Source organism: Oenanthe melanoleuca, chromosome 1A (assembly GCF_029582105.1).
Source record: "Oenanthe melanoleuca isolate GR-GAL-2019-014 chromosome 1A, OMel1.0, whole genome shotgun sequence".
Classification (NCBI taxonomy): domain Eukaryota; kingdom Metazoa; phylum Chordata; class Aves; order Passeriformes; family Muscicapidae; genus Oenanthe; species Oenanthe melanoleuca.
In genome coordinates, this window is record NC_079334.1 from 8,269,578 (window position 1) to 8,294,508 (window position 24,931).

The window sequence follows — 24,931 nt, forward strand, 5'->3', positions numbered from 1 at the left end:
AATATTCTTCGTGGAAACAGCATATCAAACCTGATAACACAATGCCCAGTGAAATGGCTGAGTCAGCAGCCTCAGAGAGATTTCAAAGTCATGTGGATGTGGCATTGTGGGACCCGGCTGATTGGTGGAGTAGGCAGTGTTAAGTTTGTGCTTGGACTGTGTGATCTTCAGGGTCTTTTCCAACCTCATCAACTCAGAGGTTTAACTGTAGCTTAGCATGGAGTCAAGGCTTACACTCAGTGATCCTCAAAGATGCCCCAAACATGGATATTGATGAGATTGCCAATGTGGGGTAGCTGATAAGAAAGACCAGAGAAAGACCAAGAGAAATTCTTTGAAGAAGATTCACTGAAATGCTGCCTAAACCAGTACACCCTGGCAATCTTCCTGCCTGAGCTGGGCTGGGGACAAAGGGCGGGGCTGGCCTGGCTCCGGGGTTCTGTGACACATGTGTGACATCATGGGGGACATGTCACAGTGGGGGCAGCTATAAAAGGCCCCAGCAGGTAACGCTGGCCCTGTATTGCTTGGGCAGGCGGTGAGTGCACACGTGGTGGGGAGGGCGGGCTGGGGACAAGGGCTGGGACAGAAACGCTGCACCCAGGGCTGGGTTCTCCCCCTGCATGCAGGGACAGCCCCTGATGGGGGGAGAGCCTTGGGCAGGGCACCGTGCTGCTGCTGCTGCTGCTGCTGGGGCAGTGGGACAGGCCTCGCTGCTTGCCAGCTGCCTGGGGCCCTGTCCTTCCTGCCCCAGAGCCCTGGGACTGGCATCCCTGCTGTCCCCAGTGGCAGCTGCCTCCCTCCCAGCGCCACTCATGGCCTTCTGTCCATCCTCCTGCAGACCATGGATACCTGGGTCTTGTGGTTCTTGCTCTTGCAAAGTGTACTCCAGTACCCACAGCCTGTGGGTGATGGATTGGACGAGGTGACCCGTCTGCGAATGGAGGCGTGGGCCAAGCTCCAGGAAGAGGAGAAGATTCGTCTGGAGCGGGAGATGGAGCAGCTGGCCCTGAAGCAGGGTGTGTGGGACTGGGGAGACCTGCTCTGCTCTGCCTTGTGGCTCTGGCAGCACTGGGCTGTTGCTGGGCTCCTGCTGCTTCTCTTGGCCTTTTGGTACATGTGGAGTAAAAGGAGCCTGAGGAGAGACATGCATCAAGATGTAAACGATCGCGAGAATGAAAACGAAGCCAGATTTTTGGATGTAATCGATGAAGGTGCTGGAAATGAAGATGGCGATGTGGGAAATGAAGGAGAAGAAGATGATGAAGATGAAGACAATGATGTGAATGGGGAGGAAAACAACAATCATGATGGCAATGTACAGGAAGTCAACAACGCTGGTGCACATGAAGAAGGTGATGTTGCAAATGGAGACGAGGAGCTGGATGATGACGATAGAATTGGAAGAATGGTAATGGAGCGCATCCAGTGGCCAGTGCAGGACCTGCCTATAAGATGCCAGTGGATAAGTCTCCTCATGGAGAATTTTGCATTTTACTTTCGGCACGTCTTGTCCGACACCTTCTACCCAGTCCTGCAAGAAGCCATTGGGGTGGGCAGTGCCTTTGAAGGTTGGAGTCCCCGTGAGGAGGATGTTGTGTACCAGGTGCTGGTACCCATGACTCCTCCCCGAGGGCACAGCTTCCACCTGGAGCTGGACACTGCAGGGCAGAGGCGCGTCAGGAACTTCCGCGTGCGTGTGCAGCAGGAGTGCACCTGCGGCAGGGCGCAGCGGGGTAAGGACATGCTGTGCTTCCTGCACCAGCCCGAGGAGGAGCTGAGGACGAAGCAGGATCCCAGCCTCGTTGACACGCTGTGCACCGACTCCTACCTGGACGTGCACAAAACTGCCCGCTGGTTCTACCAGCTGGTGAGAGCAGTCTGGCCGGCTTTGCTTCAGTCCCACAGTTGGCATTTAGTGCTGCTGCCCTGCAGACGCTCCTGCCAATTCCAGGTGACCAACGGCAGGGAAAGCTTCCGCATCGAGATGCTCTTTGGGGTGAGACAAGGCGACTCGGACGTGTTTGTGAGCAGCGAGCCTCGAGAAGCCTATACCTCAAGCACAGTGTGGCCGGAGAGCTACGCCGTGGCAGAGATGAAGTTCTTCAAGTACATCGCCAGGCGGGCCCCCTATGACAGCTTGCACCTCAAATGCCTGCAGTTCTTCACCCGTCTGCAGCTGGGCTTGGGCTTTTCCACCTACACCATCAAGACTATTGTCATGCACCTCCTGAGCGTGGTACCCGTGTCACAGTGGCGCAGGAGACATTTTGTGAGGCGAGTGCTGGACATCAGCGAGGGCCTTCGCACATGTGTGCAAATGAGACGCCTCAACCACTTCATTGTGGGCAACCGGAGGCTTCCTGAGGGGATCAGTTTGCCCCCAGATGTCCAAATGGCCGTGTATTACAATCTCTTCCATGACCTGGAGCTGGATCCCATTGCCCACTCCCAGGCCATGAGTCAGTACGTGGATCTGTACCGGTGGCTCAAACGGATCCTTGACAATGAAGACTGAAGGTGTCTCTCTTGCACGGAGTTGTGTTTGTGGGGGCCCACACCTGGCACAACCTTCCAGGCCATGGCAGAAGAGGGCAGAATGTGGGATACAGAGAGGGAAGCTGCACTGTTCTCCTTGCAGCAGCAGCAGCAGGGTCGTGCCAGCATTCTCTCCAGCACTGCACCCAGAGCTGACCCTGCTGACTACAAAGATCGAGGTGCTCGCCAGAGGAAATGCTTTTATTCCTTTTCCTGCTCTGTGTGCTCTGTGTGGAGAATCTACAGCACGGGAAACAGTTGACACACACCTCAGTGTGCAATACACGGAGAAGGTGCTGCTGAGTCGACAGTGGCAATTGGTGCTACAACTTCCCTGCAGATCAAAAGGGAACGCAGGGAGTCAGAACTGATGTAATCATTTCCAGGGGACTTGTTAGAGAGTGTCCCACTACCACCATGACTGTGACTGCCCACGCCTATTTCTTTGAGTCCATTTGCCATCCCAGAGCTTCCTCTGGTCAAAGAAGTCAATTTCAGAATCTCAGAGGAGAGAATGTTTGAAAGGAAACGCGGTTGGATCATGTGGTCCAGGGCTGCTCCAGCAGCGTCTTCCTGCTGTGCATTGCAAGAGATTGTGTTCAGATGGTTCTTGACTCTCAATGGTGAGGGAGAGGCCACAGTCTCTGGGCTATGCCCAGGATCAGTCAATGGATGGTGTTTCACCTCGTCCTCTGAAAGGAAATATCTAAGTCAGCATTGTATCATCTGTGTTGGGGCTAACGTAAAAATGTGTATAGATAAAATTCTAGATTTTAATTTCAGATATATATATTATGTACATATATGATATGCTGAATACCTTATAAATTACTTTTTAATAAGCAAAATAGAAAATAGTAAGCAATGTGCCAATATAAGTAATATCAAAGATATGAAATCTGAAACTATTATAACATGAAAAAATTAGTGTTGAGGTTTCTCTATGCAGTTTTCTTTAAGTAATAATATATTGTATATATATATTGTCATTATCTGCTGTGACATATATTAGTGATCTTGGTGCAATTATATCAGGAAAGATTGCCATAAAAATAGATATATTTATAACATATAAAATGTAAAGATACCATATATTGCACCTAAGACATTATTTTTATTTGTGCAAGTAAAATCATAGATTGTGTCTCTGTCTGCTTGAGACACATAATTATGCCCAATTCTTACTGAACGTATGTATGGCAGGCCAGAAACTGCTTTTCTGTTCTTTTAATAAACAATACTATTCAATAATGTGCGTTGTGCAGAACTGTATTGATCTCAGCCAGATCTATGATATTGGTTCCTCTCACCCATTGTGAGCAGTCTGGGCTTGTGCACAGTGTCCTTGAACTCAGCCACAGGCTCCAGTGCTGAAGTGGTTCTAATCAGCAATGAGGCCCAGCTGGCCCTGGCCCCTGTGATCACAGAATCCCAGAAGGGCCGGGCTTGGAAGGGTCCTTACAAATGATGTTGTTGCAGCCCTGCTGCCCAGGCCAGGGACAGCTTGCTCTGGGCCGGGTTGCTGCCAGCCCCGTGCAACGCGGCCCCTGGGATCAGTGCCGGGGCTGGGGCAGCCTCAGCTGCTGTGGGCAGCGTGGGCCAGGGCCTGAGCGGCCTCAGAGCCAAGAATTTCTGCCCCATCTGCAGCCTGGGGCCGCCCTGTGTCCGTGGGAAGCCCCTGGGCTGGTGCTGTCCCTGCAGGCCCTTGTGCACAGCCCTGGGCAGGTCTGTGCTGGGCCCGCCAGGGACTGAAAGGCCGCAGGAAGGTGCCCCCGCAGGAGCCCTTGCAGAGCCCCGGGGCCAGCAGGGCCACCATGAGGGCAGCAAGCAGGGCCTGCTGTGGCCCCGGGGCAGGAGGGCACAGGGCGGGCGCTGAGGCCCTGCCAGCTGGAGCTGGGAGCTCTGCAGAGCGGCCGGCAGAGAGAGAGCCGGGGAGATCCGTGCAGCAGCCAGGCCACGGGCTCCTTGATGCCTTAGAGACCAGGGAGCAGCCTGGGAGTGCCCTGAGGCATTGGGGCATCTCCCTGTGTGGAGAAACCTTCTCGACACCAGAGGTGTACGGCTGCAACAGACAGAGTGGAGTCCTGAAATGTTACTTGAATTAAGGGAGAGGTTATGGGACATCGGATACAATTTATCCAAGTAACAGAGAGTTTCTAAACTGCCCCAATGAGAACATCTGCCTTCAAATTACTGAGCTTATTCCTGGGTTTGCCACATCTGAACAGGCCCTGCCTAGAAGATTTCATCACAGAATAAAATTACACTGCATACATTCTCCATACATTTATTTATATATATTATACTGTACGATGAAAGAATTGTTTCCTGACACAGCCTGTTGAGTTGCTCTGTGCTAGAGGTTTGCAGCACAGGTGGCAGAGCCATTCCATGGGTCAATGTGCAGCAATGCTGTGTTTTTATTTGATTCTTTATCAACATATTCCCCTGCTTGGTTCCATTTCATTTCCTCCAGCAGTATTCCTACTTTAAAGTTCACCATTTTTCTTCAAAATTTCTTCTACATACATTTTAATCTTTACTGGGGCCATGCCCAGTTCATTTAGCAAGCCTAGATTGTCTTCCTCAACCAGCCCCTTTTCCCAAAGCTTTGTTGCTGTGATTCCATGGATACCTCACAGGCAGCCTTGTACATTAGTTGAGACTTTCTGGAGGGGAGAAGCCACGATGTAGTTATAAAATTATTCAACCATGTTAGCTGGGTGTTTCCCAAGCAGGGTGAGGTTGTCTTTACTTTTTCTGTGTCGATTCCTGTCCTGCAGAAATAATTCCAGTGCACTTACAACAGGGATGTCTGTCTGTATTTCCTGATCTCTTTGCCAGGAGATCAAAACTATGTCAGAGCTGACCTTCCTTCCTTCTGCCAAACTGTATTTGATTAAAATGGGCAAAGACATCTTCCAACAAAGCAGGCATTTTGAGAGGGAATTGTATATTCAGGTGACTTTCTTTGCCCCATGCTGACCATGCATACAGAGGAGGGGAGCGCCCAGCACTTCATGGATGGCCCTAGAGATAGACCTTGTTGCTGTTACAATTTTTCTTGATGAAAGTTGCATGACAAGTGTGGGTACACAAAGCACGGAAGGAGATAGTGCAGCGTGGAATGAAAGATTCCCTCTCGGAAAATGCCAGTCAAATCTATTAAAAATCCAAGCAGATCAGAAGCAGCCCAGCCCATATTGACCTAGCAGCCCTCTTGCCATATGTCTTAGTCTGTATTTGACCTCATTCTGAATTCAGGGTCTGCCCAAACTGGGACCTTGTTGAAGACCAAGGCCGAGGAAGGGCTCTCACTTGTGCTGCCAGTGCCATGGAAGGCCCCAGAACAAGTGGGTCTTTCTTGGGTGCACAGATCCCATCTTCAGTGTGGCCTTCATGTTAACAAAATCCTCACTGACATCCTGCCACATGGGAAGGGTTTTTTAGAGAAAATCAGCAAATGGATCAAAATCTAAATGAATATGAGTAGGGCAGGAGTGTTGATCTGCCTGAGGATAGGAAGGCTCTACTCAGGGATCTGGCCAGGTGTCATGGATGTGTCAAGTCCACCTGTATGAGATAGAAGAAGGCAAAATGCTGGGTCCTGTGCTTTTGTCTCTCCCACCCCATGCAGTGAACAGGCTGGGGGAAGAGGGGCTGGAAACTGGCAAGAAGCCAAAGGCATCCCAGCTTCTGTCAGAAGCAGTGAGGCCAGCAGCAGCTGAGCAGGGATTGTCCTTCCCCACAGGGCAGCGGTGAGGCTGTACCTCAAATCCTGCTTTCACTTTTGGTCCCTTGAAAACAAGAAAGGCACAGATGTGCTTGAGTGTGTGCACAGAAGGGAAATGGAGCTGGGGAATGGTGTGGAGCACAAGTCTGATGAACAAGGGCTGAGAGAGGTGGAGGTGTTTAGCACCGAGAAAAAGCAACTCCGGAGCAACCTTATAGTACTCTAGAGCTATTTGGAGGGAGGTTGCAGGCAGGTTAGGGTCATTATATTCTCCCAGGAAACAAAAATATGAGCAGAAGATATTACCTCAAGTTGCACCACAGGAGCAATAGAAGGGTTCTCTAGGAAATATTCTTCGTGGAAACAGCATATCAAACCTGATAACACAATGCCCAGTGAAATGGCTGAGTCAGCAGCCTCAGAGAGATTTCAAAGTCATGTGGATGTGGCATTGTGGGACCCGGCTGATTGGTGGAGTAGGCAGTGTTAAGTTTGTGCTTGGACTGTGTGATCTTCAGGGGCTTTTCCAACCTCATCAACTCAGAGGTTTAACTGTAGCTTAGCATGGAGTCAAGGCTTACACTCAGTGATCCTCAAAGATGCCCCAAACATGGATATTGATGAGATTGCCAATGTGGGGTAGCTGATAAGAAAGACCAGAGAAAGACCAAGAGAAATTCTTTGAAGAAGATTCACTGAAATGCTGCCTAAACCAGTACACCCTGGCAATCTTCCTGCCTGAGCTGGGCTGGGGACAAAGGGCGGGGCTGGCCTGGCTCTGGTTTTCTGTGACACATGTGTGACATCATGGGGGACATGTCACAGTGGGGGCAGCTATAAAAGGCCCCAGCAGGTAGCGCTGGCCCTGTATTGCTTGGGCAGGCGGTGAGTGCACACGTGGTGGGGAGGGCGGGCTGGGGACAAGGGCTGGGACAGAAACGCTGCACCCAGGGCTGGGTTCTCCCCCTGCATGCAGGGACAGCCCCTGATGGGGGGAGAGCCTTGGGCAGGGCACCGTGGTGCTGCTGCTGCTGCTGCTGCTGCTGCTGCTGCTGCTGCTGCTGCTGCTGCTGCTGGGGCAGTGGGACAGGCCTCGCTGCTTGCCAGCTGCCTGGGGCCCTGTCCTTCCTGCCCCAGAGCCCTGGGACTGGCATCCCTGCTGTCCCCAGTGGCAGCTGCCTCCCTCCCAGCGCCACTCATGGCCTTCTGTCCATCCTCCTGCAGACCATGGATACCTGGGTCTTGTGGTTCTTGCTCTTGCAAAGTGTACTCCAGTACCCACAGCCTGTGGGTGATGGATTGGACGAGGTGACCCGTCTGCGAATGGAGGCGTGGGCCAAGCTCCAGGAAGAGGAGAAGATTCGTCTGGAGCGGGAGGTGGAGCAGCTGGCCCTGAAGCAGGGTGTGTGGGACTGGGGAGACCTGCTCTGCTCGCCTTGTGGCTCTGGCAGCACTGGGCTGTTGCTGGGCTCCTGCTGCTTCTCTTGGCCTTGTGGTACATGTGGAGGAAAAGGAGCCTGAGGAGAGACATGCATCAAGATGTAAACGATCGCGAGAATGAAAACGAAGCCAGATTTTTGGATGTAATCGATGAAGGTGCTGGAAATGAAGATGGCGATGTGGGAAATGAAGGAGAAGAAGATGATGAAGATGAAGACAATGATGTGAATGGGGAGGAAAACAACAATCATGATGGCAATGTACAGGAAGTCAACAACGCTGGTGCACATGAAGAAGGTGATGTTGCAAATGGAGACGAGGAGCTGGATGATGACGATAGAATTGGAAGAATGGTAATGGAGCGCATCCAGTGGCCAGTGCAGGACCTGCCTATAAGATGCCAGTGGATAAGTCTCCTCATGGAGAATTTTGCATTTTATTTTCGGCACGTCTTGTCCGACACCTTCTACCCAGTCCTGCAAGAAGCCATTGGGGTGGGCAGTGCCTTTGAAGGTTGGAGTCCCCATGAGGAGGATGTTGTGTACCAGGTGCTGGTACCCATGACTCCTCCCCGAGGGCACAGCTTCCACCTGGAGCTGGACACTGCAGGGCAGAGGCGCGTCAGGAACTTCCGCGTGCGTGTGCAGCAGGAGTGCACCTGCGGCAGGGCGCAGCGGGGTAAGGACATGCTGTGCTTCCTGCACCAGCCCGAGGAGGAGCTGAGGACGAAGCAGGATCCCAGCCTCGTTGACACGCTGTGCACCGACTCCTACCTGGACGTGCACAAAACTGCCCGCTGGTTCTACCAGCTGGTGAGAGCAGTCTGGCCGGCTTTGCTTCAGTCCCACAGTTGGCATTTAGTGCTGCTGCCCTGCAGACGCTCCTGCCAATTCCAGGTGACCAACGGCAGGGAAAGCTTCCGCATCGAGATGCTCTTTGGGGTGAGACAAGGCGACTCGGACGTGTTTGTGAGCAGCGAGCCTCGAGAAGCCTATACCTCAAGCACAGTGTGGCCGGAGAGCTACGCCGTGGCAGAGATTAAGTTCTTCAAGTACATCGCCAGGCGGGCCCCCTATGACAGCTTGCACCTCAAATGCCTGCAGTTCTTCACCCGTCTGCAGCTGGGCTTGGGCTTTTCCACCTACACCATCAAGACTATTGTCATGCACCTCCTGAGCGTGGTACCCGTGTCACAGTGGCGCAGGAGACATTTTGTGAGGCGAGTGCTGGACATCAGCGAGGGCCTTCGCACATGTGTGCAAATGAGACGCCTCAACCACTTCATTGTGGGCAACCGGAGGCTTCCTGAGGGGATCAGTTTGCCCCCAGATGTCCAAATGGCCGTGTATTACAATCTCTTCCATGACCTGGAGATGGATCCCATTGCCCACTCCCAGGCCATGAGTCAGTACGTGGATCTGCATTGGTGGCTCAAACGGATCCTTGACAATGAAGACTGAAGGTGTCTCTCTTGCATGGAGTTGTGCTTGTGGGGGCCCACACCTGGCACAACCTTCCAGGCCATGGCAGAAGAGGGCAGAATGTGGGATACAGAGAGGGAAGCTGCACTGTTCTCCTTGCAGCAGCAGCAGCAGGGTCGTGCCAGCATTCTCTCCAGCACTGCACCCAGAGCTGACCCTGCTGACTACAAAGATCGAGGTGCTCGCCAGAGGAAATGCTTTTATTCCTTTTCCTGCTCTGTGTGCTCTGTGTGGAGAATCTACAGCACGGGAAACAGTTGACACACACCTCAGTGTGCAATACACGGAGAAGGTGCTGCTGAGTCGACAGTGGCAATTGGTGCTACAACTTCCCTGCAGATCAAAAGGGAACGCAGGGAGTCAGAACTGATGTAATCATTTCCAGGGGACTTGTTAGAGAGTGTCCCACTACCACCATGACTGTGACTGCCCACGCCTATTTCTTTGAGTCCATTTGCCATCCCAGAGCTTCCTCTGGTCAAAGAAGTCAATTTCAGAATCTCAGAGGAGAGAATGTTTGAAAGGAAACGCGGTTGGATCATGTGGTCCAGGGCTGCTCCAGCAGCGTCTTCCTGCTGTGCATTGCAAGAGATTGTGTTCAGATGGTTCTTGACTCTCAATGGTGAGGGAGAGGCCACAGTCTCTGGGCTATGCCCAGGATCAGTCAATGGATGGTGTTTCACCTCGTCCTCTGAAAGGAAATATCTAAGTCAGCATTGTATCATCTGTGTTGGGGCTAACGTAAAAATGTGTATAGATAAAATTCTAGATTTTAATTTCAGATATATATATTATGTACATATATGATATGCTGAAAACCTTATAAATTACTTTTTAATAAGCAAAATAGAAAATAGTAAGCAATGTGCCAATATAAGTAATATCAAAGATATGAAATCTGAAACTATTATAACATGAAAAAATTAGTGTTGAGGTTTCTCTATGCAGTTTTCTTTAAGTAATAATATATTGTATATATATATTGTCATTATCTGCTGTGACATATATTAGTGATCTTGGTGCAATTATATCAGGAAAGATTGCCATAAAAATAGATATATTTATAACATATAAAATGTAAAGATACCATATATTGCACCTAAGACATTATTTTTATTTGTGCAAGTAAAATCATAGATTGTGTCTCTGTCTGCTTGAGACACATAATTATGCCCAATTCTTACTGAACGTATGTATGGCAGGCCAGAAACTGCTTTTCTGTTCTTTTAATAAACAATACTATTCAATAATGTGCGTTGTGCAGAACTGTATTGATCTCAGCCAGATCTATGATATTGGTTCCTCTCACCCATTGTGAGCAGTCTGGGCTTGTGCACAGTGTCCTTGAACTCAGCCACAGGCTCCAGTGCTGAAGTGGTTCTAATCAGCAATGAGGCCCAGCTGGCCCTGGCCCCTGTGATCACAGAATCCCAGAAGGGCCGGGCTTGGAAGGGTCCTTACAAATGATGTTGTTGCAGCCCTGCTGCCCAGGCCAGGGACAGCTTGCTCTGGGCCGGGTTGCTGCCAGCCCCGTGCAACGCGGCCCCTGGGATCAGTGCCGGGGCTGGGGCAGCCTCAGCTGCTGTGGGCAGCGTGGGCCAGGGCCTGAGCGGCCTCAGAGCCAAGAATTTCTGCCCCATCTGCAGCCTGGGGCCGCCCTGTGTCCGTGGGAAGCCCCTGGGCTGGTGCTGTCCCTGCAGGCCCTTGTGCACAGCCCTGGGCAGGTCTGTGCTGGGCCCGCCAGGGACTGAAAGGCCGCAGGAAGGTGCCCCCGCAGGAGCCCTTGCAGAGCCCCGGGGCCAGCAGGGCCACCATGAGGGCAGCAAGCAGGGCCTGCTGTGGCCCCGGGGCAGGAGGGCACAGGGCGGGCGCTGAGGCCCTGCCAGCTGGAGCTGGGAGCTCTGCAGAGCGGCCGGCAGAGAGAGAGCCGGGGAGATCCGTGCAGCAGCCAGGCCACGGGCTCCTTGATGCCTTAGAGACCAGGGAGCAGCCTGGGAGTGACCCTGAGGCATTGGGGCATCTCCCTGTGTGGAGAAACCTTCTCGACACCAGAGGTGTATGGCTGACACAGACAGAGTGGAGTCCTGAAATGTTACTTGAATTAAGGGAGAGGCCATGGGACATCGGATACAATTTATCCAAGTAACAGAGAGTTTCTAAACTGCCCCAATGAGAACATCTGCCCTCAAATTACTGAGCTTATTCCTGGGCTTGCCACATCTGAACAGGCCCTGCCTAGAAGATTTCACCACAGAATAAAATTACACTGCATACATTCTCCATACATTTATTTATATATCTTATACTATACGATGAAGAATTGTTTCCTGACACAGCCTGTTGAGTTGCTCTGCGCTAGAGGTTTGCAGCACAGGTGGCAGAGCCATTCCATGGGTCAATGTGCAGCAGTGCTGTGTTTTTATTTGATTCTTTATCAACATATTCCCCTGCTTGGTTCCATTTAATTTCCTCCAGCGGTATTCCTACTTTAAAGTTCACCATTTTTCTTCAAAATTTCTTCTACATACATTTTAATCTTTACTGGGGCCATGCCCAGTTCATTTAGCAAGCCTAGATTGTCTTCCTCAACCAGCCCCTTTTCCCAAAGCTTTGTTGCTGTGATTCCATGGATACCTCACAGGCAGCCTTGTACATTAGTTGAGACTTTCTGGAGGGGAGAAGCCACGATGTAGTTATAAAATTATTCAACCATGTTAGCTGGGTGTTTCCCAAGCAGGGTGAGGTTGTCTTTACTTTTTCTGTGTCAATTCCTGTCCTGCAGAAATAATTCCAGTGCACTTACAACAGGGATGTCTGTCTGTATTTCCTGATCTCTTTGCCAGGAGATCAAAACTATGTCAGAGCTGACCTTCCTTCCTTCTGCCAAACTGTATTTGATTAAAATGGGCAAAGACACTTCCAACAAAGCAGGCATTTTGAGAGGGAATTGTATATTCAGGTGACTTTCTTTGCCCCATGCTGACCATGCACACAGAGGAGGGGAGCGCCCAGCACTTCATGGATGGCCCTAGAGATAGACCTTGTTGCTGTTACAATTTTTCTTGAGGAAAGTTGCATGACAAGTGTGGGTACACAAAGCACGGAAGGAGATAGTGCAGCGTGGAATGAAAGATTCCCTCTCGGAAAATGCCAGTTAAATCTATTAAAAATCCAAGCAGATCAGAAGCAGCCCAGCCCATATTGACCTAGCAGCCCTCTTGCCATATGTCTTAGTCTGTATTTGACCTCATACTGAATTCAGGGTCTGCCCAAACTGGGACCTTGTTGAAGACCAAGGCCGAGGAAGGGCTCTCACTTGTGCTGCCAGTGCCATGGAAGGCCCCAGAACAAGTGGGCCTTTCTTGGGTGCACAGATCCCATCTTCAGTGTGGCCTTCATGTTAACAAAATCCTCACTGACATCCTGGCACATGGGAAGGGTTTTTTAGAGAAAATCAGCAAATGGATCAAAATGTAAATGAATATGAGTAGGGCAGGAGTGTTGATCTGCCTGAGGATAGGAAGGATCTACTCAGGGATCTGGCCAGGTGTCATGGATGTGTCAAGTCCACCTGTATGAGATAGAAGAAGGCAAAATGCTGGGTCCTGTGCTTTTGTCTCTCCCACCCCATGCAGTGAACAGGCTGGGGGAAGAGGGGCTGGAAACTGGCAAGAAGCCAAAGGCATCCCAGCTTCTGTCAGAAGCAGTGAGGCCAGCAGCAGCTGAGCAGGGATTGTCCTTCCCCACAGGGCAGCAGTGAGGCTGTACCTCAAATCCTGCTTTCACTTTTGGTCCCTTGAAAACAAGAAAGGCACAGATGTGCTTGAGTGTGTGCACAGAAGGGAAATGGAGCTGGGGAATGGTGTGGAGCACAAGTCTGATGAACAAGGGCTGAGGGAGGTGGAGGTGTTTAGCACCGAGAAAAAGCAACTCCGAGGCAACCTTATAGTACTCTAGAGCTTTTTGGAGGGAGGTTGCAGGCAGGTCAGGGTCATTATATTCTCCCAGGAAACAAAAATATGAGCAGAAGATATTACCTCAAGTTGCACCACAGCAACAATTGAAAGGTTCTCTAGGAAATATTCTTCGTGGAAACAGCATATCAAACCTGATAACACAATGCCCAGTGAAATGGCTGAGTCAGCAGCCTCAGAGAGATTTCAAAGTCATGTGGATGTGGCATTGTGGGACCCGGCTGATTGGTGGAGTAGGCAGTGTTAAGTTTGTGCTTGGACTGTGTGATCTTCAGGGTCTTTTCCAACCTCATCGACTCAGAGGTTTAACTGTAGCTTAGCATGGAGTCAAGGCTTACACTCAGTGATCCTCAAAGATGCCCCAAACATGGATATTGATGAGATTGCCAATGTGGGGTAGCTGATAAGAAAGACCAGAGAAAGACCAAGAGAAATTCTTTGAAGAAGATTCACTGAAATGGTGCCTAAACCAGTACACCCTGGCAATCTTCCTGCCTGAGCTGGGCTGGGGACAAAGGGCGGGGCTGGCCTGGCTCCGGGGTTCTGTGACACATGTGTGACATCATGGGGGACATGTCACAGTGGGGGCAGCTATAAAAGGCCCCAGCAGGTAACGCTGGCCCTGTATTGCTTGGGCAGGCGGTGAGTGCACACGTGGTGGGGAGGGCGGGCTGGGGACAAGGGCTGGGACAGAAACGCTGCACCCAGGGCTGGGTTCTCCCCCTGCATGCAGGGACAGCCCCTGATGGGGGGAGAGCCTTGGGCAGGGCACCGTGCTGCTGCTGCTGCTGCTGCTGCTGCTGCTGCTGCTGCTGCTGCTGGGGCAGTGGGACAGGCCTCGCTGCTTGCCAGCTGCCTGGGGCCCTGTCCTTCCTGCCCCAGAGCCCTGGGACTGGCATCCCTGCTGTCCCCAGTGGCAGCTGCCTCCCTCCCAGCGCCACTCATGGCCTTCTGTCCATCCTCCTGCAGACCATGGATACCTGGGTCTTGTGGTTCTTGCTCTTGCAAAGTGTACTCCAGTACCCACAGCCTGTGGGTGATGGATTGGACGAGGTGACCCGTCTGCGAATGGAGGCGTGGGCCAAGCTCCAGGAAGAGGAGAAGATTCGTCTGGAGCGGGAGATGGAGCAGCTGGCCCTGAAGCAGGGTGTGTGGGACTGGGGAGACCTGCTCCGCTCTGCCTTGTGGCTCTGGCAGCACTGGGCTGTTGCTGGGCTCCTGCTGCTTCTCTTGGCCTTTTGGTACATGTGGAGGAAAAGGAGCCTGAGGAGAGACATGCATCAAGATGTAAACGATCGCGAGAATGAAAACGAAGCCAGATTTTTGGATGTAATCGATGAAGGTGCTGGAAATGAAGATGGCGATGTGGGAAATGAAGGAGAAGAAGATGATGAAGATGAAGACAATGGAGTAAATGGGGAGGAAAACAACAATCATGATGGCAATGTACAGGAAGTCAACAACGCTGGTGCACATGAAGAAGGTGATGTTGCAAATGGAGACGAGGAGCTGGATGATGACGATAGAATTGGAAGAATGGTAATGGAGCGCATCCAGTGGCCAGTGCAGGACCTGCCTATAAGATGCCAGTGGATAAGTCTCCTCATGGAGAATTTTGCATTTTACTTTCGGCACGTCTTGTCCGACACCTTCTACCCAGTCCTGCAAGAAGCCATTGGGGTGGGCAGTGCCTTTGAAGGTTGGAGTCCCCGTGAGGAGGATGTTGTGTACCAGGTGCTGGTACCCATGACTCCTCCCCGAGGGCACAGCTTCCACCTGGAGCTGGACACTGCAGGGCAGAGGCGCGTCAGGAACTTCCGCGTGCGTGTGCAGCAGGAGTGCACCTGCGGCAGGGCGCAGCGGGGTAAGGACATGCTGTGCTTCCTGCACCAGCCCGAGGAGGAGCTGAGGACGAAGCAGGATCCCAGCCTCGTTGACACGCTGTGCACCGACTCCTACCTGGACGTGCACAAAACTGCCCGCTGGTTCTACCAGCTGGTGAGAGCAGTCTGGCCGGCTTTGCTTCAGTCCCACAGTTGGCATTTAGTGCTGCTGCCCTGCAGACGCTCCTGCCAATTCCAGGTGACCAACGGCAGGGAAAGCTTCCGCATCGAGATGCTCTTTGGGGTGAGACAAGGCGACTCGGACGTGTTTGTGAGCAGCGAGCCTCGAGAAGCCTATACCTCAAGCACAGTGTGGCCGGAGAGCTACGCCGTGGCAGAGATGAAGTTCTTCAAGTACATCGCCAGGCGGGCCCCCTATGACAGCTTGCACCTCAAATGCCTGCAGTTCTTCACCCGTCTGCAGCTGGGCTTGGGCTTTTCCACCTACACCATCAAGACTATTGTCATGCACCTCCTGAGCATCATACCAGTATCAGAGTGGCGCAGGAGACATTTTGTGAGGCGAGTGCTGGACATCAGCGAGAGCCTTCGCACATGTGTGGAAGTGAGATGCCTTTATCACTTCATTGTGGGCAACCGGAGGCTTCCTGAGGGGATCAGTTTGCCCCCAGATGTTGAAATGGCTGAGTATTACAATCTCTTCCATGACCTGGAGCTGGATCCCATTGCCCACTCCCAGGCCATGAGTCAGTACGTGGATCTGTACCGGTGGCTCAAACGGATCCTTAATATTGAGCAGTGAAAGAGTCTGTCCTGCACAGTGCATAGGGCTTGCACCTGGCAGCAGAGAACAACCTTCCAGGCCATGGCAGAAGAGGCCAGAATGTGGGATACAGAGAGGGAAGCAGCACTGTGCCAGCAGCAGCAGGGTCTTGTCCACAGTCTCCTCAGCACTGCATCCAGAGGTGACCACGTTGGCTGCAAAGATCAAGGAGCGCACAAGAGGAAATGCTCTGATTCGGCTTTTTTGCTCTCTGGGCTCTGTGTGGAGAATCTACATCCTGGGAAGAAGCTGTCCCAGACCTGAGCATGCAGGACATGGAGTAGGCACTGCTCTATTGGCAGTGGCAACTGCTGCCACACCTTTCCTTTGGAGCAAAACACACTCAGGGAGTCACAGCTGATGGAGCTGAAGAGGCTGTGGCCAGGGCACTTGTGAGAGAGAGTCCCGTTGCCACCAGGACTGTGACTGCCCACACCTCTTTCTTAGAGTTCATTTTTCCTCATGGAGCTTCACCTGGTGCAAAGCGGAGATCTCAGAATCCCAGAGGAGGAAATGTTTGGAAGCACTACTTGTGGGATAATCTTGACCACGGCTGCTCCTGCATTGTCTTTCTGCTGAGCATTGCAAAGGATTTTTGTTTGAGTCAGTGGGCCAGGGGTTTCCCTGAATGCTTCAGAGAGAAATCAGAGTGCAGGGATTGAATTAAAGCCTTTAGATGCATTGAAGTATATTAAGCCACTCACACATAAAGTAGATGTTTAAATAGAAGTAAGTTAGTAAGTTTTAGGGTAAGTTGTAGTGTTTTTGGTAAGTTAAAGTTTTAGATTCCACAGTAGCAGTTGAAGTTCTAGTGAAGGTTAAAATTCATATTCATATTTTCAGTGGGGGCTCTAGGATCGTAATTGTAGACACTGTTTAGACAGTATAGAAGTATAATAAGAATATTGCTTACATTTTTCAGATAGAACAAGATAGGTTGTATAATTAGTTGTATACATAACTTAGCGTCCTAAACATCTAAAATCCTGATAAGTTAAGGAGTGGTGGTCCGAGTTTGCATCTTAGCTTGTTGAAAAAATCCTATAGAATAATATGTATTGGGGAGAGTTGCTGCTTTTCAGCCACTGGCTTTTATCCGGCTGCTTTTGCCAGGGCTTTTAGCCATTTGCTTTTGCTTTGCTACTGCTTCTGGCATTGCTTTTATGCTATTGCCTTTTGAGACTGATGTGCTTTGTAACAAGATGTGCTTTGTAATAAAAAAGTTTTGAATTATTAGCTGTATTACTTATTTAACATAACCCGACAAAGTAGGAGCCAAAAGCTGGGAGTAAGAGCCTAAGAGCTCCGGAGTTGGTGCCTTAGAGCACCGGAGGTCTAAAACCTCACAGATTTTGTTCAGATGGTTCTTGACTATTTCTGATGTGGGAGAGTCTACGGTCTCTGGGCAATGCCCAGGATCAGTCCATGAACCATGTTTCTCCTCTTCCCTGGAAGGCCAATATGTAGGTCAGCATTGTACCAAATGCATTGGGGCTGACCGGAAATTTTGTATAGACACGAATCTCGATTTTTTTTTTTTTATGTATATATAGATATATCTATGTCGCATGCATGCATATGATATACTATAGAGCTCTCAATGACCATATGTATGAGTAAAGTTGCATAAAAGTAAATATATCCTAAAATAAATATTTTCAATGATACAAAATTTCTATTTAAAAAATAATGTTAAAAATTACTATGAAGCAAATATGGAGCATATCTATATGTATATAAAAATAATATGGAATTCTGTTGAAACACTTACAACAGTTATATTTTGTCACTATCTGCTTTGACACATATTAGTGCTCTTGGTGCAATTATATCAGAAAAGATTTTCATAAAATAGATATATTTATGACTTATATAACATATAAACATTCTGTTAGATATATAGCATTTTTTTAATGTGCAAGTAAAACCATAGATTGTGTCTCTGTCTGCTTGAGACACATAATTATGCTCTATATGGAGTGAAATTATGTATGGCAGGCCAGAAACTGCTTTTCTATTGTTCCAATAAACAATAGTATTCAATAATGTGCGTTGTGCAGGACTGTATTGATCTCAGCCAGATCTATGATATTGGTTCCTCTCACCCATTGTGAGCAGTCTGGGCTTGTGCACAGTGTCCTTGAACTCAGCCACAGGCTCCAGTGCTGAAGTGGTTCTAATCAGCAATGAGGCCCAGCTGGCCCTGGCCCCTGTGATCACAGAATCCCAGAAGGGCCGGGCTTGGAAGGGTCCTTACAAATGATGTTGTTGCAGCCCTGCTGCCCAGGCCAGGGACAGCTTGCTCTGGGCCGGGTTGCTGCCAGCCCCGTGCAACGCGGCCCCTGGGATCAGTGCCGGGGCTGGGGCAGCCTCAGCTGCTGTGGGCAGCGTGGGCCAGGGCCTGAGCGGCCTCAGAGCCAAGAATTTCTGCCCCATCTGCAGCCTGGGGCCGCCCTGTGTCCGTGGGAAGCCCCTGGGCTGGTGCTGTCCCTGCAGGCCCTTGTGCACAGCCCTGGGCAGGTCTGTGCTGGGCCCGCCAGGGACTGAAAGGCCGCAGGAAGGTGCCCCCGCAGGAGCCCTTGCAGAGCCCCGGGGCCAGCAGGGCCACCATGAGGGCAGCAAGCAGGGCCTGCTGTGGCCCCGGGGCAGGAGGGCACAGGGCGGGCGCTGAGGCCCTGCCAGCTGGAGCTGGGAGCTCTGCAGAGCGGCCGGCAGAGAGAGAGCCGGGGAGATCCGTGCAGCAGCCAGGCCACGGGCTCCTTGATGCCTTAGAGACCAGGGAGCAGCCTGGGAGTGCCCTGAGGCATTGGGGCATCTCCCTGTGTGGAGAAACCTTCTCGACACCAGAGGTGTACGGCTGCAACAGACAGAGTGGAGTCTGAAATGTTACTTGAATTAAGGGAGAGGCCAAGGGTTATCGGATACAATTTATCCAAGTAACAGAGAGTTTCTAAACTGCCCCAATGAGAACATCTGCCTTCAAATTACTGAGCTTATTCCTGGACTTGCCACATCTGAACAGGCCCTGCCTAGAAGATTTCACCACAGAATAAAATTACACTGCATACATTCTCCATACATTTATTTATATATCTTATACTGTACGATGAAAGAATTGTTTCCTGACACAGCCTGTTGAGTTGCTCTGAGCTAGAGGTTTGCAGCACAGGTGGCAGAGCCATTCCATGGGTCAATGTGCAGCAGTGCTGTGTTTTTATTTGATTCTTTATCAACATATTCCCCTGCTTGGTTCCTTTTCATTTCCTCCAGCAGTATTCCTGCTTTAAAGTTCACCATTTTTCTTCAAAATTTCTTTTACATACATTTTAATCTTTACTGGGGCCATGCCCAGTTCATTTAGCAAGCCTAGATTGTCTTCCTCAACCAGCCCCTTTTCCCAAAGCTTTGTTGCTGTGATTCCATGGATACCTCACAGGCAGCCTTGTACATTAGTTGAGACTTTCTGGAGGGGAGAAGCCACGATGTAGTTATAAAATTATTCAACCATGTTAGCTGGGTGTTTCCCAAGCAGGGTGAGGTTGTCTTTACTTTTTCTGTGTCAATTCCTGTCCTGCAGGAATAATTCCAGTGCACTTACAACAGGGATGTCTGTCTGTATTTCCTGATCTCTTTGCCAGGAGATCAAAACTATGGCAGAGCTGACCTTCCTTCCTTCTGCCAAACTGTATTTGATTAAAATGGGCAAAGACATCTTCCAACAAAGCAGGCATTTTGAGAGGGAATTGTATATTCAGGTGACTTTCTTTGCCCCATGCTGACCATGCACACAGAGGAGGGGAGTGCCCAGCACTTCATGGATGGCCCTAGAGATAGACCTTGTTGTGTTACAATTTTTTCGTGATGGAAGTTGCATGGCAAGTGTGGGTATACAAAGCACTGAAGGAGATAGTGCAGCGTGGAATGAAAGATTCCCTCTCGGAAAATGCCAGTTAAATCTATTAAAAAACCAAGCAGATCAGCAGCAGCCCAGCCCATATTGACCTAGCAGCCCTCTTGCCATATGTCTTAGTCTGTATTTGACCTCATACTGAATTCGGAGTTTGCCCAAACTGGGACCTTGTTGAAGACCAAGGCCGAGGAAGGGCTCTCACTTGTGCTGCCAGTGCCATGGAAGGCCCCAGAACAAGCGGGCCTTTCTTGGGTGCACAGATCCCATCTTCAGTGTGGCCTTCATGTTAACAAAATCCTCACTGACATCCTGGCACATGGGAAGGGTTTTTTAGAGAAAATCAGCAAATGGATCAAAATGTAAATGAATATGAGTAGGGCAGGAGTGTTGATCTGCCTGAGGATAGGAAGGCTCTACTCAGGGATCTGGCCAGGTGTCATGGATGGGTCGAGTCCACCTGTATGAGATAGAAGAAGGCAAAATGCTGGGTCCTGTGCTTTTGTCTCTCCCACCCCATGCAGTGAACAGGCTGGGGGAAGAGGGGCTGGAAACTGGCAAGAAGCCAAAGGCATCCCAGCTTCTGTCAGAAGCAGTGAGGCCAGCAGCAGCTGAGCAGGGATTGTCCTTCCCCACAGGGCAGCAGTGAGGCTGTACCTCAAATCCTGCTTTCACTTTTGGTCCCTTGAAAACAAGAAAGGCACAGAGGTTGTTGAGTGTGTGCACAGAAGGGAAATGGAGCTGGGGAATGGTGTGGAGCACAAGTCTGATGAACAAGGGCTGAGAGAGGTGGAGGTGTTTAGCACCGAGAAAAAGCAACTCCGGAGCAACCTTATAGTACTCTAGAGCTTTTTGGAGGGAGGTTGCAGGCAGGTCAGGGTCATTATATTCTCCCAGGAAACCAAAAATATGAGCAGAAGATATTACCTCAATTTGCACCACAGGAGCAATAGAAGGGATCTCTAGGAAATATTCTTCGTGGAAACAGCATATCAAACCTGATAACACAATGCCCAGTGAAATGGCTGAGTCAGCAGCCTCAGAGAGATTTCAAAGTCATGTGGATGTGGCATTGTGGGACCCGGCTGATTGGTGGAGTAGGCAGTGTTAAGTTTGTGCTTGGACTGTGTGATCTTCAGGGTCTTTTCCAACCTCATCAACTCAGAGGTTTAACTGTAGCTTAGCATGGAGTCAAGGCTTACACTCAGTGATCCTCAAAGGTGTCCCAAACATGGATATTGATGAGATTGCCAATGTGGGGCAGCTGATAAGAAAGACCAGAGAAATAGCAAGAGAAATTCTCTGAAGAAGATTCACTGAAATGGTGCCTAAACCAGTACACCCGGGCCAATCTTCCTGCCTGAGCTGGGCTGGGGACAAAGGGCGGGGCTGGCCTGGCTCCGGGGTTCTGTGACACATGTGTGACATCATGGGGGACATGTCACAGTGGGGGCAGCTATAAAAGGCCCCAGCAGGTAACGCTGGCCCTGTATTGCTTGGGCAGGCGGTGAGTGCACACGTGGTGGGGAGGGCGGGCTGGGGACAAGGGCTGGGACAGAAACGCTGCACCCAGGGCTGGGTTCTCCCCCTGCATGCAGGGACAGCCCCTGATGGGGGGAGAGCCTTGCGCAGGGCACCGTGCTGCTGCTGCTGCTGCTGGGGCAGTGGGACAGGCCTCGCTGCTTGCCAGCTGCCTGGGGCCCTGTCCTTCCTGCCCCAGAGCCCTGGGACTGGCATCCCTGCTGTCCCCAGTGGCAGCTGCCTCCCTCCCAGCGCCACTCATGGCCTTCTGTCCATCCTCCTGCAGACCATGGATACCTGGGTCTTGTGGTTCTTGCTCTTGCAAAGTGTACTCCAGTACCCACAGCCTGTGGGTGATGGATTGGACGAGGTGACCCGTCTGCGAATGGAGGCGTGGGCCAAGCTCCAGGAAGAGGAGAAGATTCGTCTGGAGCGGGAGGTGGAGCAGCTGGCCCTGAAGCAGGGTGTGTGGGACTGGGGAGACCTGCTCTGCTCTGCCTTGTGGCTCTGGCAGCACTGGGCTGTTGCTGGGCTCCTGCTGCTTCTCTTGGCCTTGTGGTACATGTGGAGGAAAAGGAGCCTGAGGAGAGAGGAGCATGAGGAAGAAATCGATGGTGCAAATGAAGAGGAGGGCAGATATGTGGAGGGAATCGAAGAAGCTGCTGGAAATGGAGAAGTGGAAGTGGGAAATGAAGGAGGAGAAGAAGATGGAGACAATGATGTGAATGGGGAGGAAAACAATGATTATGGCAATGCGATGGAAGTTGCTGCACAAGCCCAAGTCCACGTTGCAAATGAGGTCGACGAGCGTGTTCTTGCAGATAGAATTGAAAGGCTGTTAATGGAGCGCATCCAGTGGCCAGTGCAGGACCTGCTGGGAGGATGCCAGTGGACGACTGACCTCATGGACAATTTTGCAAGTTACTTTCGGCGCGTCTTGTCCGACACCTTCTACCCAGTCCTGCAAGAAGCCATTGGGGTGGGCAGTGCCTTTGAAGGTTGGAGTCCCCGTGAGGAGGATGTTGTGTACCAGGTGCTGGTACCCATGACTCCTCCCCGAGGGCACAGCTTCCACCTGGAGCTGGACACTGCAGGGCAGAGGCGCGTCAGGAACTTCCGCGTGCGTGTGCAGCAGGAGTGCACCTGCGGCAGGGCGCAGCGGGGTAAGGACATGCTGTGCTTCCTGCACCAGCCCGAGGAGGAGCTGAGGACGAAGCAGGATCCCAGCCTCGTTGACACGCTGTGCACCGACTCCTACCTGGACGTGCACAAAACTGCCCGCTGGTTCTACCAGCTGGTGAGAGCAGTCTGGCCGGCTTTGCTTCAGTCCCACAGTTGGCATTTAGTGCTGCTGCCCTGCAGACGCTCCTGCCAATTCCAGGTGACCAACGGCAGGGAAAGCTTCCGCATCGAGATGCTCTTTGGGGTGAGACAGGGCGACTCGGATGTGTTTGTGAGCAGCGAGCCTCGAGAAGCCTATACCTCAAGCACAGTGTGGCCGGAGAGCTACGCCGTGGCAGAGATGAAGTTCTTCAAGTACATCGCCAGGCGGGCCCCCTATGACAGCTTGCACCTCAAATGCCTGCAGTTCTTCACCCGTCTGCAGCTGGGCTTGGGCTTTTCCACCTACACCATCAAGACTATTGTCATGCACCTCCTGAGCGTGGTACCCGTGTCACAGTGGCGCAGGAGACATTTTGTGAGGCGAGTGCTGGACATCAGCGAGAGCCTTCGCACATGTGTGCAAATGAGACGCCTCAACCACTTCATTGTGGGCAACCGGAGGCTTCCTGAGGGGATCAGTTTGCCCCCAGATGTTCTAATGGCCGAGTCATGGAATCTCTTCTATGACCTGGAGATGGATCCCATTGCCCACTCCCAGGCCATGAGTCAGTACATGGATCTGCACTGGTGGCTCAAACGGATCATTGACAATGAAGAGTGAAAGAGGCTCTCCTGCACAGAGTTATGCTTATTGGGGCCCGCCCCATGCAGCAGAGAACAACCTTCCAGGCTATGGCAGAAGAGGCCAGAATGTGGGATACAGAGAGGGAAGCAGCACTGTGCCAGCAGCAGCAGGGTCTTGTCCACAGTCTCCTCAGCACTGCATCCAGATGTGACCACGTTGGCTGCAAAGATCGAGGAGCGCACAAGAGATTTGAAATGCTCTGATTCGTTTTTTTTGCTCTCTGGGCTCTGTGTGGAGAATCTACATCCTGGGAAGAAGCTGTCCCAGACCTGAGCATGCAGGACATGGAGTAGGCACTGCTCTATTGGCAGTGGCAACTGCTGCCACACCTTTCCTTTGGAGCAAAACACACTCAGGGAGTCACAGCTGATGGAGCTGAAGAGGCTGTGGCCAGGGCACTTGTGAGAGAGAGTCCCGTTACCACCAGGACTGTGACTGCCCACACCTCTTTCTTAGAGTTTATTTTTCCTCATGGAGCTTCACCTGGTGGGAAGACGGAGATCTCAGAATCCCAGAGGAGGAAATGTTTGGAAGCACTACTTGTGGGATAATCTTGACCACAGCTGCTCCTTCTTTGTCTTTCTGCTGAGCATTGCAAAGGATTTTTGTTTGAGTCAGTGAGCCAGAGGTTTCTCTGAATGCTTCAGAGAGAAATCAGAGTGCAGGGATTGAATTAAAGCCTTTAGATGCATTGAAATATATTAAGCCACTCACACATAAAGTAGATGTTTAAATAGAAGTAAGTTAGTAAGTTTTAGGGTAAGTTGTAGTGTTTTTAGTAAGTTAAAGTTTTAGATTCCACAGTAGCAGTTGAAGTTCTAGTGATGGTGAAAATTCATATTCATATTTTCAGTGGGGGCTCGAGGATCATAATTGTAGACACTGTTTAGACAGTATAGAAGTATAATAAGAATATTGCTTACATTTTTCAGATAGAACAAGATAGGTTGTATAATTAGTTGTATACGTTACCTAGCATCCTAAACATCTACAATCCTAATAAGTTAAGGAGTGGTGGTCCGAGTTTGTATCTTAGCTTTTTGAAAAATCCTATAGAATAATATGTATTGGGGAGAGTTGGTGCTCTTCAGCCACTGGCTTTTAACTGGCTTCTTTTGCCAGGGCTTTTAGCCATTTGCTTTTGCTTTGCTACTGCTTCTGGCATTGCTTTTATGCTATTGCCTTTTGAGACTGATGTGCTTTGTAACAAGATGTGCTTTGTAATAAAAAAGTTTCGAACTATTAGCTGCATTACTTATTTAACATAACCCGACAAAGTAGGAGCCAAAAGCTGGGAGTAAGAGCCTAAGGGCTCCGGAGTTGGTGCCTTAGAGCACCGGAGGTCTAAAACCTCACAGATTTTGTTCAGATGGTTCTTGACTATTTCTGATGTGGGAGAGTCTACGGTCTCTGGGCAATGGCCAGGATCAGTCCAGGAACCATGTTTCTCCTCTTCCCTGGAAGGCAAATATGTAGGTCAGCATTGTACCAAATGTGTTGGGGCTGACCTGAAATTTTGTATAGACAAGAATCTCGATTTTTTTTTCATGTATATATAAATATGTCAATGTCTCATGCATGCATATGATATACTAGAGCGCTCTACTTGACCATATGTATGAATAAAGTTCCATAAGTGAAAATATATCCTAATATTAATATTTTCAGTGATACACAATTTCTATTTAATAAATAATGCTA

At 50.5% G+C, this 24,931-nt stretch overlaps 4 protein-coding genes across 4 annotated transcripts; all 4 read left to right on the forward strand.

Moving 5' to 3' along the window:
• Positions 1–527: 527 nt before the first annotated feature.
• Positions 528–3,248, forward strand: LOC130248328 (inositol 1,4,5-trisphosphate receptor-interacting protein-like 1). Its single transcript, XM_056482022.1, has 2 exons — positions 528–538; positions 842–3,248. The coding sequence occupies exon 2, from the start codon at positions 845–847 to the stop codon at positions 2,516–2,518; it is 1,674 nt and encodes a 557-aa protein (XP_056337997.1). The 5' UTR covers positions 528–538; positions 842–844; the 3' UTR covers positions 2,519–3,248.
• Positions 3,249–7,498: 4,250 nt separating this feature from the next.
• Positions 7,499–9,171, forward strand: LOC130264295 (inositol 1,4,5-trisphosphate receptor-interacting protein-like 1). Its single transcript, XM_056512366.1, is given in 2 exon segments — positions 7,499–7,697; positions 7,700–9,171. Coding segments are annotated over 2 exon segments (1,671 nt in total).
• Positions 9,172–13,796: 4,625 nt separating this feature from the next.
• LOC130248296 (inositol 1,4,5-trisphosphate receptor-interacting protein-like 1) lies at positions 13,797–17,068 on the forward strand. The gene is made up of 2 exons (XM_056481952.1): positions 13,797–13,808; positions 14,136–17,068. Exon 2 carries the CDS (start codon positions 14,139–14,141, stop codon positions 15,810–15,812), a length of 1,674 nt encoding a protein of 557 aa, XP_056337927.1. The 5' UTR covers positions 13,797–13,808; positions 14,136–14,138; the 3' UTR covers positions 15,813–17,068.
• Positions 17,069–21,235: 4,167 nt separating this feature from the next.
• Positions 21,236–24,930, forward strand: LOC130248275 (inositol 1,4,5-trisphosphate receptor-interacting protein-like 1). Its single transcript, XM_056481912.1, has 2 exons — positions 21,236–21,247; positions 21,548–24,930. Exon 2 carries the CDS (start codon positions 21,551–21,553, stop codon positions 23,204–23,206), a length of 1,656 nt encoding a protein of 551 aa, XP_056337887.1. The 5' UTR covers positions 21,236–21,247; positions 21,548–21,550; the 3' UTR covers positions 23,207–24,930.
• Position 24,931: the final 1 nt, after the last annotated feature.

Coding starts and splice junctions, on each gene's coding strand:
- LOC130248328 (XM_056482022.1), top strand. CDS start 845: ATGGATACCTGGGTCTTGTGGTTCTTGCTCTTGCAAAGTGTACTCCAG.
- LOC130248296 (XM_056481952.1), top strand. CDS start 14,139: ATGGATACCTGGGTCTTGTGGTTCTTGCTCTTGCAAAGTGTACTCCAG.
- LOC130248275 (XM_056481912.1), top strand. CDS start 21,551: ATGGATACCTGGGTCTTGTGGTTCTTGCTCTTGCAAAGTGTACTCCAG.